Source organism: Lagopus muta, chromosome 3 (assembly GCF_023343835.1).
Source record: "Lagopus muta isolate bLagMut1 chromosome 3, bLagMut1 primary, whole genome shotgun sequence".
Taxonomy (NCBI): domain Eukaryota; kingdom Metazoa; phylum Chordata; class Aves; order Galliformes; family Phasianidae; genus Lagopus; species Lagopus muta.
In genome coordinates, this window is record NC_064435.1 from 41,659,990 (window position 1) to 41,675,890 (window position 15,901).

General features: G+C 41.1%; 1 protein-coding gene across 30 annotated transcripts in view; it reads right to left on the reverse strand.

The window, feature by feature from the left end:
• DTNA (dystrobrevin alpha) overlaps window positions 1–15,901 on the reverse strand; it is a 210,664-nt gene that overhangs the window by 50,771 nt on the left and 143,992 nt on the right. For all 30 annotated transcript variants that reach the window (XM_048939440.1, XM_048939458.1, XM_048939434.1 and 27 more), the window contains 4 exons: window positions 11,439–11,524; window positions 9,728–9,882; window positions 3,876–3,981; window positions 1,168–1,334 (listed from right to left, as the gene is read on the reverse strand). In XM_048939440.1, the coding sequence (XP_048795397.1) occupies window positions 1,168–1,334; window positions 3,876–3,981; window positions 9,728–9,882; window positions 11,439–11,524 (514 nt within the window). The remainder of the gene's footprint in view (window positions 1–1,167; window positions 1,335–3,875; window positions 3,982–9,727; window positions 9,883–11,438; window positions 11,525–15,901) is intronic.

Below are 15,901 nucleotides of genomic sequence, written 5' to 3' on the forward strand. Positions count from 1 at the left end.
GAATGAATGCTAATGATCACTGTAGAAAGGCTTTTTCATACTTGCAGGAAAATGTTTGTTTCTGACTATGAGACATTTGAAACCATAAGGTATAGTCGTGTTTTCTCTTCTGTTGAGCAGAAATCTTACGTGTCAAAATGATTTCTTGCCTATAACTACAGCTCTCCTGCTACAGCCAAAAATGGTTTTATAGCACAGATTGCTGTAAGTGGAGCCAGAGCTAGGTAGCTGGCATTCCCTTATTCAGAGACCAAGCTCGAGTCATTGTGTCTATGCAAAAAGCAGCAATTAAGACCCACAAAAACATTCACAGACCCAGATCCGCTCTGAGGCAGTGCAGGGCCATGTGACTGGCATGCAGAGCAAATCACATCAGATTTAACCCTTGCTGGCTCCATCAACAGTAAGACTGCTGCTTTATAGATGTGAATTTCAGAGCTTTGTTAAGAAGCATACAAAAAGCACTGTTTGTACGTAAGTTGTTGCCTCACTTATCATTTTCTTTTATAATGATTACACTTTTGTTGTATTAGAGATCAGCCAGGATTTGTCTGCTGGTCTCTGGCTGAGCACCCTGAAGGATAGGGAGGCTCAGGGACCAAGGGTTGTCTCCAACCCCGGGACAGTACAGCCAGCACACCTGATACCCTGAAAAGGGTAAGGTAGCTGCCAGTGCTTCTATGCCAGCTTAGAAAAAGTATTTAATGATAAAAAGGCGAAGTCTGCTTTTCTCCACAATAAACACTGCCATGGATGGATTTAAGCCTACGACCACGCTCAAATCTACCATGCCAGGACTACCCCAAAATCTACGTATATGCTGCAGCCACTTGGCTTAAAATACTGATGAGCCAGCATTAAGCCACTCCACCTACAGAGAGCCAGCAGTGCCCAACAGAGACAGCTGGGGACAGTCCCATGGGAGCAGGAGGACTTACTGTGCAGCTGGCACTCTGCTCTGGGCCCCTGGCACTGCAGGTCTGCAGCACGGCTGTCACACACCCACCCTGAATGCATACTCCAGAAAGTCTGCTCCTACCTCTGTGCTCTCCCACCAGCTCCCTGGGTGCAACTTCCCCGACAGGCTGCTGATCCCAACCGGCAGTCCCTGCCGGGAGCCCCCACCCAAGGCAAAGCGCCCGCGGCCAGGCACAAGCCTCCCCTTACCCATGACGTGTACTCTTTCATTTGGTGCTGGTTGCTGTGGGAACCGCTGGCATGGCCTCTCCAGAAGCAGTCCTGACAGAGCTGGTAATTGTGGCATTGCTGGCAGCGGTAGCGGAACCCCATCATGCTCTCGCTGTGGCAGTAGGAACACTCAACGGGATGGAAGACTGTGGGAGAGAGACGCCAAGCTTTAACCCCAAGCAGAGGAACCCAAGAAAAAGCAGATGCGAAAAATCTCTGAATGGAAGAGTGAATCTTTTTTTTTTCCCCTAGGAATCTGTGACATCAGGTGCTGTCTGTGCTCTGACCCATTGAGCTCTATGTACAAAAATTCATGTGCCCTTCCATGCATCTGGCCTGAGCCGTGAGCCCTAAGCCTCTGACTTTTGCTGGACAGGTACCTGTGTCTCTGCTTGCATCAGCAAGAAATACGTTCAAACTGTATCTAAGAGAATATAGAGGAAATACACAAGTGAGATAATCCCCTGCAGCCCTTGGCTACACTGCTGCGGGAAGCTGAATGTTTCGCTGTGCCGTCAGGAGGTACAGCAATATGTCCCAGAGAATATGTCAGGCTCCCTGCCCAGTTACACAGCAGTGTCCTCAGTCATAAAGTTGCCCCTTATTACCTCTGTCTCGTCTGTACAGCTGATGTCACTTAGGCATACAGAATTGGCTTTGGATGTCTTATTTTGGAAATGTAGCCATTGAAGGGACCAGCTTGGTCCTGCTCTCTGCTCCCTTCAGAAGCAGGCAGAAATGAGGATTCAAGCACTGAGTACACTAAGGCACCAGTCAGGACATTCTGAACCCCTCTCCTGGCACTTCTGCTATGTGTGTTCTCTCCTCACTGCACCATGTGTCATACTTACCATAAGACACTGTACTTCTCTTTCTAACCAAACACCTGCTCTTCCCTCCTGAGGTTCAGTCTGGGAGGATTTAGACCAATCTAAGTATGTCAGCGTTTCATTTCCTTGCCAGAATTTCGCAGCAGGAAGGGTTTGTGCTCAAGGCTGGGAAACGGTGCAAAGCCAATAAGGGACAGGGATGGATGAGGAGAGCAGGAGGAAGCTGAGGGATGACAAGAACTGGAGGAAGGTGGGGTTGTCTGCTGGCTCTGTAGCCAAGGAGGACTTAAGACTGTCACCTCATCCACCTTCATGCCTTTAAGTGGAAAGGGGAATTAGTACAAGAAGATGTACAAAGTCCTCTGTCTCTTGTTATCACCAAAATGGCTGGAGATCTCAACTTCCTCCAGGCTCATTTACTTGTGAGAAATACGTGACGAATACTTTTATTTCCCAACAGTGTGAGTATATATATGACTTGTTCTGCTTTCAGAGCCTTGCTTCTTCACCTCTGCACTGTCTCAAAGCTTTAGTTATGCTAGAGGCAAACCTTCTGAGAAGCAGGAACACAGGAATATTCAACAAGCCCCTTACATAGCAACCTCAGAGGCAAAACACTGGGCTGAAAAATTATTTACAAAAAATCTATTTATAAAGCATAATTAGTATTTTAATGTGGATTTTGTTTTAGTATAAACTTCTTCTTCCTCTACATTTCCCTTTTTCTAGGTTTAACAGTACTGGAATAATGCCTGTCAGCACTGATGCCAGTGAGCAAGAAATGCCCCTTTATTAAGAACAAGTACACCTAAACAAGACAGGCATTCCTTGTATTGTCTTTTTTTGGACTATTTAATATTGGCAGTGTTGGTCATTCTGGACAGCAGCAGCATGTTGGTTTGGAGCTGAGAAACTCTTCCAGAAGCACATGAGGAACTGTACAGTTTGTGGGGTGCAATTTAGTGGCTGCTCACTGAAATGAGAAGGCAGACTTTCCAGTTCTGCCCCTGCACTTTCAGCATGGCAGCACTGTCTGTGCCCTAGAGAAATCATATATGAAGGGTTCGGCTGGAGGACTCCTCATTTGTGAGCATGGAGCCAAGGTGCTCAAGGAGTTTTAAGTCTGACAGACGTTTCCGTCCAGAGATAAGCAATGTGTTCAATGCAATAACCAAAGTAGCCAATCTTCACGACCCTTTCCTGTCTTAACGTCTGTCATCTACTCATTTTGGGGAAGGACAATCCTTTATGGAAAAAGAGCCATCTGACAGTTAATCCTCATCTTCCACGCAAAAAAAAAACAAAACGTAAGGATGAATCTGCAACTTCCTTGCTCCTTTTCATAGTATATTGCCTGGCAGCATAGGCCTCTTGGTATTCTGCACTGCACTGCCCTTCTGTTGCCAAGAATATCACATGAACAGAAACTGCCAAGATGTTCCTCCACTACTGCCATATGTCACAGCTAATAAAAGCTGTGGCCTTGAAGTATGTGAATGGATCAAATCCTATCATCCTTTGCTTATCCAGAGCACAGGAGGAGTGGACAAAATCAGGATAATTTCCAGAGCACAGCAAAACACCTCCACAAAATCACAGGACTTTAGGGGTTGAAAGGAACCTCTGGAGATCAACTAGTCCAAGTCCCTTGCTAAAGCAAGTAGAGTAGCCTGTTTCTGGCTGAAGGACCAACAGGATTCTTCAAGTATTTTACCAGTAACTGTAAAAATAGCACATGGAATTAATGAACACAGTACAGTAGCTCCTATAAAATCAACCACAGAGTGAGAAAATCCTCCCACAGAAGCTTACTCTAGTAATGTGTTGTTTTTTTTTTTGTCAACAGCTCTTACTTACCATTTTCCACATTTGCCAGCCGATGCAGAAGTGGTAACCACACCAGACACTGTGGCGGGGGATCAGACATGAGAGTATCCAAGAAAGTGTTTAACGTGACTTTTTTCTGCTCAAATAAGAAAACAAACATGCACAAAGAATCAGCAATCAGATGTATCAACACGATTATATCGTGTTCTTAGAGAAACACTTGGGAACAAGCTTCAGACACTCTTGTAACCTTGGTCTACTTAAAAAAACAACTGACACTAGGAAACATGGATTATTTTTAGGAGTCAGAATTTGTATTACTAATGACTTTCATGAGGCTGGGTTGGAGATTCCTAGTTCCCACTTATTAGAAGAGTCTTCTAAAGTCATCCCCTGAAGATCCTTTGTGAATAAAATTCACAGTTACATTCTCACATGTTTTGAGTACCCTCTAAAAATACAAATGAATGTAGGGTATCGCTGTGCATAGCTTACAGTCAGCAAAGAATGGCTGATAGTCCAACAAAGAAAAAGAAAATGACAAGGGAGTATAAGTTCAGTAAACAATGTAAGATATGGGCAGATCATCACAGCAGATTGTGTCATAGCCTTTGGGCCACGGTAAGTGGCTATGGGAGAGCTCTGACCATGAAAATATTAACTCTCTATACAGAATCACAGAATCACAGAATTGTAGGGGTTGGAAGGGACCTCCAGAGATCATCGAGTCCAACCCCCCTGCCAAAGCAGGTTCCCTACAGTAGGTGGCACAGGTAGGCATCCAGGCAGGTCTTGAACATCTCCAGAGAAGGAGACTCCACCACCTCCCTGGGCAGCCTGTTCCAGTGCTCCGTCACCTCACTGTAAAGAAGTTCTTGCACATGTTTGTGCAGAACTTCCTATGCTCCAGTTTCTGGCCATTTCCCCTTGTCCTGTCTCCACACACTGCTGAAAAGAGTCCGCCCTCGCCATTCTGTCCCCCACACCTTAGATATTTATAGACCTGGATCAGGTCCCCTCTCAGTCTTCTTTTCTCAAGGCTGAACAGACCCAGTTCACTCAGCCTTTCTTCATAAGAGAAATACCTATAAGCACTACACCACTCTCTTTCAAAGAGATTTCAACTCCAAAATATCCTTGTTGATTTAACAATCCAGTATCAGGCCTTAAGTTTCTTAGATGTCTGGAGTCACACAAACCTTAGTTCAGTAGTTTTTTCAGACCTACAGGTGATACTTCAGCTTCAGATATCTCTTCCATAAGTCCTTTCACTTTCCTATGTAGTGCATTAGCTATAGAAAGAATACTAAAGTACACAGTTACTGGTTGGTCCAAAAGAGAGAGTCCTTAAGAAATCAGAAACCGAGCCTTCCTTTAAAATAAGATTAAGATAAAAAATATTGAGTCCTCTTGAGAATATGTGCAGGTGTAATTTATAAACCTACGTATTTAAGTGGCATCCCAAATCCAAAACGATTGCTAAGTTTTCATATTTGATTGAGTAAGCACAGCCTTAACTTGCTGTAGAAGTGTGGTAATCCTCATCAGAAAGGACAACAGCAGCTATGCAATGACGTATATTACCTTCATGCATAGTGGAGTGCTTTTAGGAGTTGAAATTTTCAGATGGAGTGCCTCAGCTGCACTTAGATACAATTGCTGTGAGATGTAAAGAAAATCAATATTTGTCTTATACATTGAGTGATCAGTGGAAAACTCTGCACTCTGGAGCAATCTCGAGGTTGAAATATTGCAAGATATTGGGAAATATATAAAGGTTTCTATCCCTAAGACAAGAGAAAATACCTTAGGCTATTTGTGAAAACAGTCTTGATTCTTTAAAGAACACAAGTAGCTGGAATATGAGATTTAACTCAATGAAATACAGCCTTTTCCCTGCCATGCTTGCAGTATGGAAGTCCAAACATATAGTCTAGTAAGGGTAATTAAAGCTCTGCCAGTCCCCCAAGCCAGCTTATGTCAATGCGCTATCACCTTAGGTACCACCTGCTTGTTGTATGGATGACCTCCCCAAAGTGGATGAACAAATCAGGGAATAACGGGGTCCTCCAATGCCTCAGCTGTAGGGCCAAGCAGAACCTGTCTCCTCTCTGCTCTTGCTGGGAGGTAAGTTGACATTGCATCCACAAGTGTTCTAAGCAAGCAAATAGATGGGGAGACAAGAACAGCTCTTCCACAACAGATACAGCTTTTGCATGCAACTATGATTTCAAACAGTGGCAACTAAAACAAGTTAGCTTCACCGACAGCTTTACGGCCTGGAGGAGCCATATGGAGATCATCATTCGTCTGATGATCACTGGTTTTATGGATTAGAGAGAGCAGTGGCCCTTGAAAGGGCACCGGCAGAACAATTTCCATACATTTTAGAAGACATGCTTCCTTCTGCAGTTTTTATCAGCTGCTAGGAGAATAAAAAGAGAAAGTTGTTTTCTAAATATATATCACATGCAGATGGAGTCTGGATTTGTGGAATAACACTTAGCCAAGTGATAAGAAAATGAAGTTAGTGCCTATTTTTTTTTTTTTAGTTTGGGATAAAAAGAGAAATTAAAAAATATGCTTTTAGCATCATAGCACTTTTTAATATGAATACAATGTAATATCACATTAATCCTACCCATGGGGGAAAGTGGTAAAATACAAAAAAAAAAAACAAACTCCTTTTTGAGCCACAGATCCACATTCTGAAACACTAAATCATTTCCTCTGCCTGGCATTTCCATAAATTCCATAAATTTGCTGATGAGGAAATGCTGTTTCTATTTTGATCAGTCATTCCCTCTAGCAGTGGTTCAAAGACAGAGGAATGCACATGGTTTAATTAAATGAATGAGTACAATGGAGAAGAAATAAACATTTCTGCAATAGGTAAATTCCTTTCAGAGGCAAAATGAAATGGATTTGGCATCACAAGCAGAAGATTATTCCCAGAATTTTTTTATTCCCACGACATGTAGGAATCTGCTTATTATGGGGTTGAGCTGCTTCTGGTAGATCAAGATGAGAACAAATGGAAGTGGCTAACTGAGCACCCCAGTCCCCTGCATTATCACTCTGGGGGTGTGGGGAGAATGACTAGAAGTAAACAGGCACAAAATGCATTGAAGTGCTATGGAAAAAAAAAGATGACTCATGTAAATGTGTGTGAGGTCTCTCTTCTACAGCAGAATAGGTGTACTGAGTCAATAACACACCTGAATGCTCTGACCTAGGGAAGGCAAGGTCTACGCTAAGAATTAGATGTGTGTTTCTACGAATAAACAAAATACCAATTATTTTTTACACAAAAATGTTCAGAGACAGCCATCATACCATCAGTGTAACTTCCTAGCTGTGGATAAAAAGAAAACATTCATATTGTTTGGAATCTGCCATCTCAATTTTTTTAGACAAGAAGGAGATGATCGAGGACTGTATTTTTTTGCAGTGTTGTATGTACTGCAACGAAAAACATCAAACTGTTTGGAAGGCACTTCAAAACTGTTTTCGAAGATGAGTCTGATTTATTATTATAACTTTAACCAGAAGCAGTAATCTTGAAGCCGGTCTGTGCTGAATGCTAAGCCTGAATTTCTTAACTACCACATGATATTCCAGTAGCTGAAGCTTAATGTTCCCATTGGTTGCTGCACTGGTTGGCTCATGAAAAAAAATACAGAATAAGAGGGTCATTTCTGCAATAACATTCTAAGAATTTTTTTTCAAATTAATAGCTCAACCTAATCATGTTCTTAGTGAAATGATCAGGTTTGCTCAGGAAAGTGGTATTTTGTAACACACAACTATATAACAAAAAAAAAGGAAAAAAACCAAATACAGCAAAAATGTATTGGAATATCAGGGTGAACATGTTAATACATCGATCTTCTTGGATATACAACCTAGTGGGCATAAAATCAAACTCCCTCACTTGAAACTTTAAAAACAATACTGAATATAACATATGGTACTAATACATGCAAACAGCCATTGCTTAAAAATAAATGGTAATTGTTTCTACTTATATAGCTTATTAACTACAGTAGAAAAAATATCTGAAGTTCAGGAATGCTTAAAACAACAGAAAGAACGTTGAACTTATCCCCAGGTACACTAAGTGTAATATGAGATGGTGGAAGAATGACCTTCGGTGTGACAAAGACTGTGGCTACCATTTATCACAGTGTCACATGGATACATTGCTCAGACTCACATTTCAAAACTCCTGTTCATTCCTAGTGATGACTGAATGAGAACTGCATAAAGTGAACATAAGTGAATTACTGGACTAGATTTACAAGAACACTTGGCTGTTTAGAGATGCAGACTTTGTAAATCCGCTTCGTACTGACATTACTCAGAGACCTAACTCTTGGTGGCTTTAAATGGAGTCTGTTTAGTCTGGAACTAAACCTTCTAATGACTGTTTGGAGGATCTGGAACAGGCTGCCCAGGGAGGTGGTGGAGTCTCCTTCTCTGGAGACGTTCAAGACCTGCCTGGATGCCTACCTGTGCCACCTACTGTAGGGAACCTGCTTTGGCAGGGGGGTTGGACTCGATGATCTCTGGAGGTCCCTTCCAACCCCTACAATTCTGTGATTCTGTGATCTATCTTTCTCAGGGTAGCTTAATATGCCTGGTCCACTCTTATTTGGATGCAGTGTCAATGAAAGCCCCATTGCCCTCATGGCTGCTTGAATAGAAAATGAGGCCTAAATTACAATATAAGGAAAAAGAAGAAACTAATTTTTGATCTTCATAGTATCATGTTCAATGTTCAAAGCTTGAATGCTCTGTTGCCATGCAAGAGCACTTTTTTATTATTTTAAATCAAAACTACCAAAAGTCACTTTCCTATTCTTCAAGACAATATGAAGTGCTGTTCTAAATCTCCCACTGTGAAACAAGACTATTTTCACATATGCAAGCATTATCATTTAAAATCATTTGGGAGATGATTCAATAAACGAATTTCAACAATGCCTTTCAGTTTACTGGAGAGCCTACTGATTAGTGATGAAACTGAAGGAAAATAAAAAATGAGACTGTTTTGCATGGAAATGACACTATTCCTGCTCCATTTGTTCAACAGCATTCAGTTACACTTCAGTAATGAATGTAACGAAAGAAAATAACATTTTATTTCTAACATTTTCCTAGTTTCAGCATCTTGCCTTATGCTAGATTTATGGCATTACTCAGTGTGCTGTATAGCAAGTGCCAGAGGATCTCTCTCCTTCCACTCTATTGGAGAAGTGGATACCCAGCCCCAATTATGGGAAATAAGAGTGTGCCTACACAACCTGATGAAGTGTGGCAAATCTTGTGCTCTCTTCAGGATAACCTCACTGTTTTCCTGATGGTATCTGTATGGGACTAGGGATTTTCTAGAACCTACAGAATTCCATTTTCAATACATGCTGAAGGCAAATATTTCTACTCCCTTGTAAACTTTTTGTGTGCACACCATCACTTGGAAAGCATATAGTTTGATTTTCTGATGAGAGTTGTATGGTGAAGTTAAAGTTTCACATATGTTGCAGCAACAACAACTATCTGCAGTGGGAGACAGCATGTCTTGGGGTATTCACATTACGTAGGACTTTGCATTTAACTTCAGTGATTAGATTAGGAATTTAGTCTCTACAGGGTCTCCTGCTCTGAATTACTTTTTGGCAAAGCTGCTCCCTCCTTGGTGACTGTGTAGGGAACCTATAGAGACTAGATTCCCACTATGTGTAGCTAACCTGCATGCCAGCAATAAGTAAACTGAATCTCCATCCAGCCATGTGTTCCTCTACATAAGAAAGGAGGAAAGCCTCAGCCTGCTCTGAGGTGTGACTGAAAGCCTGTGTTGAGGACACTCGTTCTTCATTTACCTGTTGAGAGAAACAAGATTTTGCTGATTGCTCAGTATAACCGAATGAAGGCCCTTCGAAAACAGCTGTGGGCAGCTTGAGAACTTCCCGCAGAAACAAGTCGTATTTGCCATAAACCATCACTCCACTGGAGTCTGAAATCATTGAGAATATATCTGAGGAGAAAAAAAGACAAGAAAAAGACACAGCAATTTCAGTTTGAGCTTCAAATTTGCTCCTAATTCAGTATTATCTGATCTGAAAAAGAAGTGCTAAACAACATGTTCTGCTTATGGAAACAGTCACTATTACCACATTTTTAATTATAATCCTACTCAGTAGAATACAAAGAGAATGATTTACATATAAAAAAAGAAGCTGATATTGATATGAAAATATTCCTGCTTTTTTTTTTCATTGTGTGTGGTCATCTTCTAAGTGGAATCTGATGCATGACATGAGGCAGCAATTTAATCAGATAAGAAGGATCTAATTTGACAAGATACGCAACATCAGCTTTTTTCCTACTGCCAGCTTACCCTGTCAAATTTAAATCTTCACAACAAGCTCATTAAGTTAATTAACATTGTTTTGGACACACAAAACAGTGAAGCTCTTTCAAATACGTTCCTTTCTATTCTTTTTTCTGCTTAACTTTTTTGTTCTTGTAGAAAAATATTACATTGTTTTATTGCTCCAGAGATGCAGGTTTCTGTTTTCTCAGCCACTACTTTCCCTCTGGTTTCAAAGGATCCTAAGCCAATCATGGGATCATTGACTAAGCAATATCTATCATTTTCCAGGCTGTGATGTCAGCTGCTTCATTTCTAGGAAGCTGGAATGAAGATCCCGGTGACAGAACCTTGAGACTGCTACTGGAAAAACTAACATCATTCCCCAGTCTTCCACTGGATGCACTCTGCTCCTTATCCTTAAAACAGCCTAGAGAACACTGCTGAATTTACAGTGGCTCTGTATTTGAATCTCTACATAGAAACTGTATACTAAAAAAATGGCACCAAATCTGGCAGACTAAATTTGCATCTGGAATTTCTACTGTCCTACTCTAACCAACAGCAATTTGTAAATTCAGTTTTCTTTGGCTGTGGTAGAAGGCTCAGAGGAAACTGGAGGTTAATCTTAACCCCTTGGTAAAAATGTTTGGAAAATGTTGTTCTGGATCTGAATTACAGACATCACATCACTGAACATGAAGTTTTTCCTTGCTGCTGCATGTAAAATGTATCTTAGCTGATTGGAAACTGAAATAAGTCCTGTGAAATGAGAATCCATTCTGCAGAATAGATGGAATTAATATGTGCCCTATGGGAAGAAATATAAATCGTGAGTAAATATATTGTACTTCTAAGTATGAAATGAGATGTTCTTTTTTTTTTAAAAAAAAAAAGCCTAAGAAATTGCCAAATGATGTTTCATGATGAACATTTGAGGCACTTGACTATACTCTGCATTTAATCATCCCAAAGAAAAAAAATGAGATGTTCACTGATCAGACCCTGAATATATGCAGTGTGGTCTCAAAAACATGAAATGTTCTGTGACATTCAGCCAAACTTTTAGCGGGATTTTCATGCAGGTGCATACAGTGCAAATCCCAAACCCAGCAATGAAACTATAACCTACCCTAATTCCTCCTTCTCCCTGCCTGTACTATTGTATCTCTAAGTAAAACAATGATTAATGGGTAAAAAATACGACCCAAAAGACTTACATCTTAATTTGTCCATTATCTTTCCTCCACAAAGAGTTGCCAAGGCCATTTTGACTGCAAAAACGGAAATTTTACCATGTCCTTCCCTGTTCAAAGATAGAAATTAGACATATTTTGTAATATGTTATCATTCACACAACATATTGTAATACACACTATAAGGAAATTCACACACAAAGACTTTTGAAGTTTTGCAGGAGCAAACATCAGTATGTTGCTCTGTAAAGACCTCAGAAGTGATGCACAATGTATGTGACTCTCAGTATTAAACTATTTATCTCATTATGCATTAAGGTGATCATCATTAATGCTGTTTATGCAACAGCAGTACTGAAGGACAAGTTCATGGCTTCCCTCTTCTTGTTATGTGCTTGTTTTAGCACATTAAATGTTATTACATGCTTTACAGCTATGTTCATTTTTTAAAATTGTGCTTTTTGTCAGAAAATCAACAAGAAATGCAGACAAAAAGAAATAAATTGACTACTTCAGTATTTAAGAAGTAAATCTTTAATATGTTCTTTAGTGCTGGCTTTGGTGCACATCTCCTTTTTCATCACATTGTGTTCATCACATTGTGCACATTGTGCCTGGCTTCCTGAGATTAAATCCCAGTACAGGGCATTCAGAATCTATTCCAGTTTTTTGCATTTCCACTCTTCATTGGTTAGACTCTAATTTGTGCAAACAAATTGTGGCTACAGCTGAGAATTTGATCGTTTTGCATTCCATTCCTTTTTTGCATTACACCTTTCAGACTTCTGGGATATTTTTTCTGCAGTTTTTTATATGAGGTTTTTACCTGCCTTGGAAAGAGTTGTTATGCTAAAGAAAAATAAATGCTAAGTGAAAGCAATAGTGTTATTAAGAAGCTATGGAAAAATCTGAACAAAAAATGAAGCCCATGTGGAACTGCTTCAGGTTTAGATATTTTTCCCAGTAAATTTAGTTATGTTTACTAACAGGATTATACTCTTGAGTGGCAGACACATCAATTCACCATCAGATCTCCATCCCAGAGCCACTGGCGTTTCCCACACTCAAATGGTACAGAACACAGGAACAGAAAGAATAAGATTTCATTTATCTCTTCAATCTCTCAGTTAGAGTTGATAACTTCTGACACTGTGTTTTGTATCAGTCATTTGTATTCATAAAAGCATCACTAGACCCAGTATAAATTCAATTAGCCCTCCAAATATATATGTGCATGTGTGTGCATACATATACACACACACATGCATAAATAAATATGACTGATGAACAAAGAGGATAATGGAGCCTAAGACTTTCCAGTATCAGTCAGATGCAGAAGTGCCCTAAGCTATTGCTAAGCACTACAAACACCCTTGACTGGCAGCAGCAGGGCCTTGCATGTTTGTGGCATAAAAGCCAATGCTGGAGCAGCGGCTCACAGCAGCATGAAGCCCTCCACTGAACGAAGCTTTAAGCTGGATAGAATCATAGAATTGCCCAGGTTGGAAAAGACCTTAAAGATCTTCAAGTCCAACCGCAACCTAACCATACTACCCTAACTCTAACAAATAATGCAGGAAGATATAAATTTCGCTAGTGGAAACAGGACAGGGCAGAAAATGTTGTGGCTTTATAAAGCACCCTTCTTCCAGAAGTTCCTCTTCAGTTCCCTGCAGAAAAGTGCTGGGAGCATTAATGATGGCCAAGGCAACCCCTGAAGCTGACATGCACTTAGCACCAGCATGGGAGAGTACTTAGAGAAAGCAATGGTGGTCAGGTAAGGTTACCTCCTGCAGCTGGGAGGAAAAGGGCAAAAAGTAATACATGCTTTTAGACACAGAGCAGAAGGTTTCTTCATTCACTGTGTGGCTGGAGGAAAAGACGGCCTCTCTCCATAGCAGGGAAGTCCCCCACACTGCCTGATCAACTTTCCATCAACTCCTAGTAGCAAAACTTCTGTACTCGTGGACTTCCTATCATCCACCTAAATTAGGGCAACAGAAGCAGTATTGTTAGAGGCTGTAATTACAACCTCTGAGGGCTTTTCCAACCTCGGTGGTTCTGTGATTTTCACAAATGGTTTTCAAGGACGAAATTATTGGAACCAAGCAACATTCTTTCATTTAGGAAAGAAAAATTCGTAACAGCCAATTCTCTGCCATGCTCCTTTTTGCAGGACTTGCTCCATGAAATCCAGTCTGAATGCATCACTTCCAGTGATTAGCAAAGATGGACAAGAGGGCAGTTTTACACTTCATAGCTCCAAGTGGATGATCAAGCAAGAATTTATATATCCAAACAGGCACTGAACATTTCTACATGTTGAACTCAATAAGGCTCTAATATACGTCTGATTAAAACCAAGCATGACTATTTCTTCTTTATTCTGCAGAAGTCTAACCCCTGCAATTAGATTTAGTTTGTTCATTGCTCAGAGCTCTCAGATCTATTCATGAGACAAACATGTCAAGGGACAGAAATATCTGTGATGTTCCCGTCACTTAAACTTTGCAGGGAGACCAGCTGTACTGCAATACTGAGCAGATGCTGAAGATGACCTAGAACAGATTATCTTACAGTCTGCTTAATACGAGTCTTTTTAGGAGCTGCTTTATTGAATGAGGCTGACATTCCACCTAGTTGGCTGTCTGGGCTTTGACATGTCTTGGGATGAATTTTTCAGAGAGGTTTGAACTTGTCATGTTGTATAGTATCTGTGTGCCAGTGAATGAGGTATGCTATTATTTCATAAAGTCAGCTAATCACCTGAGCCCTTGAAGCAAAACTATAGCCCGGTTTCCATGTGACATTAAATAGCAAACCAGGAACAAGCAACTTTCATATGCTAGGGGCAAATTAAGTGGAATGCTCCTTGCACAAGAGCAGAGAATCCTGCCAGATTTTAAGTGGGCTATAATTAAAAGGAGCAATGTATAATGCTTGGATGATCTTCAACTTGTTGCTAGCAGGCTGCCAGCATGGTCATGTGGGACAGTATATATTGACCAGAGTTGAATAAATTAGAGGTATATTGGATTTTAAATCACATATTGACTTGTCCCTTGTGGTCCTTTCTTATACACTAAGTGATGGACTCCACTTCTCCACTCCTTTCCTTCGCATTTCAAATAGAACGTGAGCAACTGAGCAATCTCTTCTGAAACTACCCTTGGAACAGCAGGAGCAGCCTTTGTTCTGCATAGCCACAGACACCAAAACACTCTGTGATCACTTCTCATTTATACTGAAAGAGCTATGTTGTCTTAGCCTTAGAAAGCAGAGTGCTTTTTTTATGGTTTGGGTTTGTTGTTGCTGCCTGTGTACATAGAATCAAATGTGATCTTATTCATTAATAAACACATCCCTCACAATTTGGATTAGGCATTTTGGAAAGGCCAGCCGTTTCTTGAAAACATGGCTACAAAACAGGAGTGAACTCAGGTCAAAGACAACAGGACTATTTTAGGAGTGACTATTTTTTTTCCCATCAGACAAGACTCCAGGCAATTTAGTTTAACTGTCCGGTTTCTCCATAAGAGAGGAAGGAATTGGAGAAAAAGACTTCATCCAGAGCCTCACAGCTCCCTTTATGCAATGTATGAACACGTATCAGTGCAGTTAGGAACGCAGACAGCTCCTCTACTGAGCAGGAGCTACTCACATCAGAATCAGGGAAATCTGCACCGCAAGCGGTTGCTAAACAAACACTCAAAACAAAGCATCAATCATCTGAGTCATGCTAAAGGATTTTGACACCAGTTTTGAGAATCAGACGTTTGACTTTCATGTCTATATTTGCAATAGGTGGGCAAACATCCATCATATTAAAGAGACATCTAGATGACACAGATGTCTGTGAAGCCTGAACTTAGGTCTCACAGACTGTGCCTGAACCTTGTGATTAGATGAACCACACACACAATGCTTGGTGCATTCAGCACAGGGTTATGTGCAGCCAGTCCTCACCTCAGGTTCTAAGGCAAAGAGCATTTTCTTCAGGATGCTCTGTCTGTCTCTGCCATAGGAAATGCACCCTGTGTATCCTGCCTGAAGGCAGCAGCATGAGGACGATGAGATGCCTACAGCCTCCTCAGGTCCTCTGGGAGCCCAAACCAGGTCATTACACAGCATGTAGGAAGCTGTGCTCAGCGGAAGCCAAACCCTGCTCTCACATTCTGTTTCTGTACAGAGGAGTTAAACCCTATCCTCCATTTTGCTATGACTGGCCTTGACATCCAGCTGACAACTCCACCCCCCACCGTGGTGAGCTACAAAACAAGCACGTTATCACAGTTCCTGCTCTCATGGTCCTTGGGCTGCTGCTTGTCAGCTGGGGAGCAGTTTGCGTGTGGCGTGCACCGATGTGTGCATCCGGCCATTTTCCTTGTCCTTTTGTGCTCTTGTCACAGCCTCAATGGCATACATTAAAATGCTTGTTCCCTGCCTTACTGCTGTTGAGAAGGAAAAAATATTCCTGAAGGCTACAG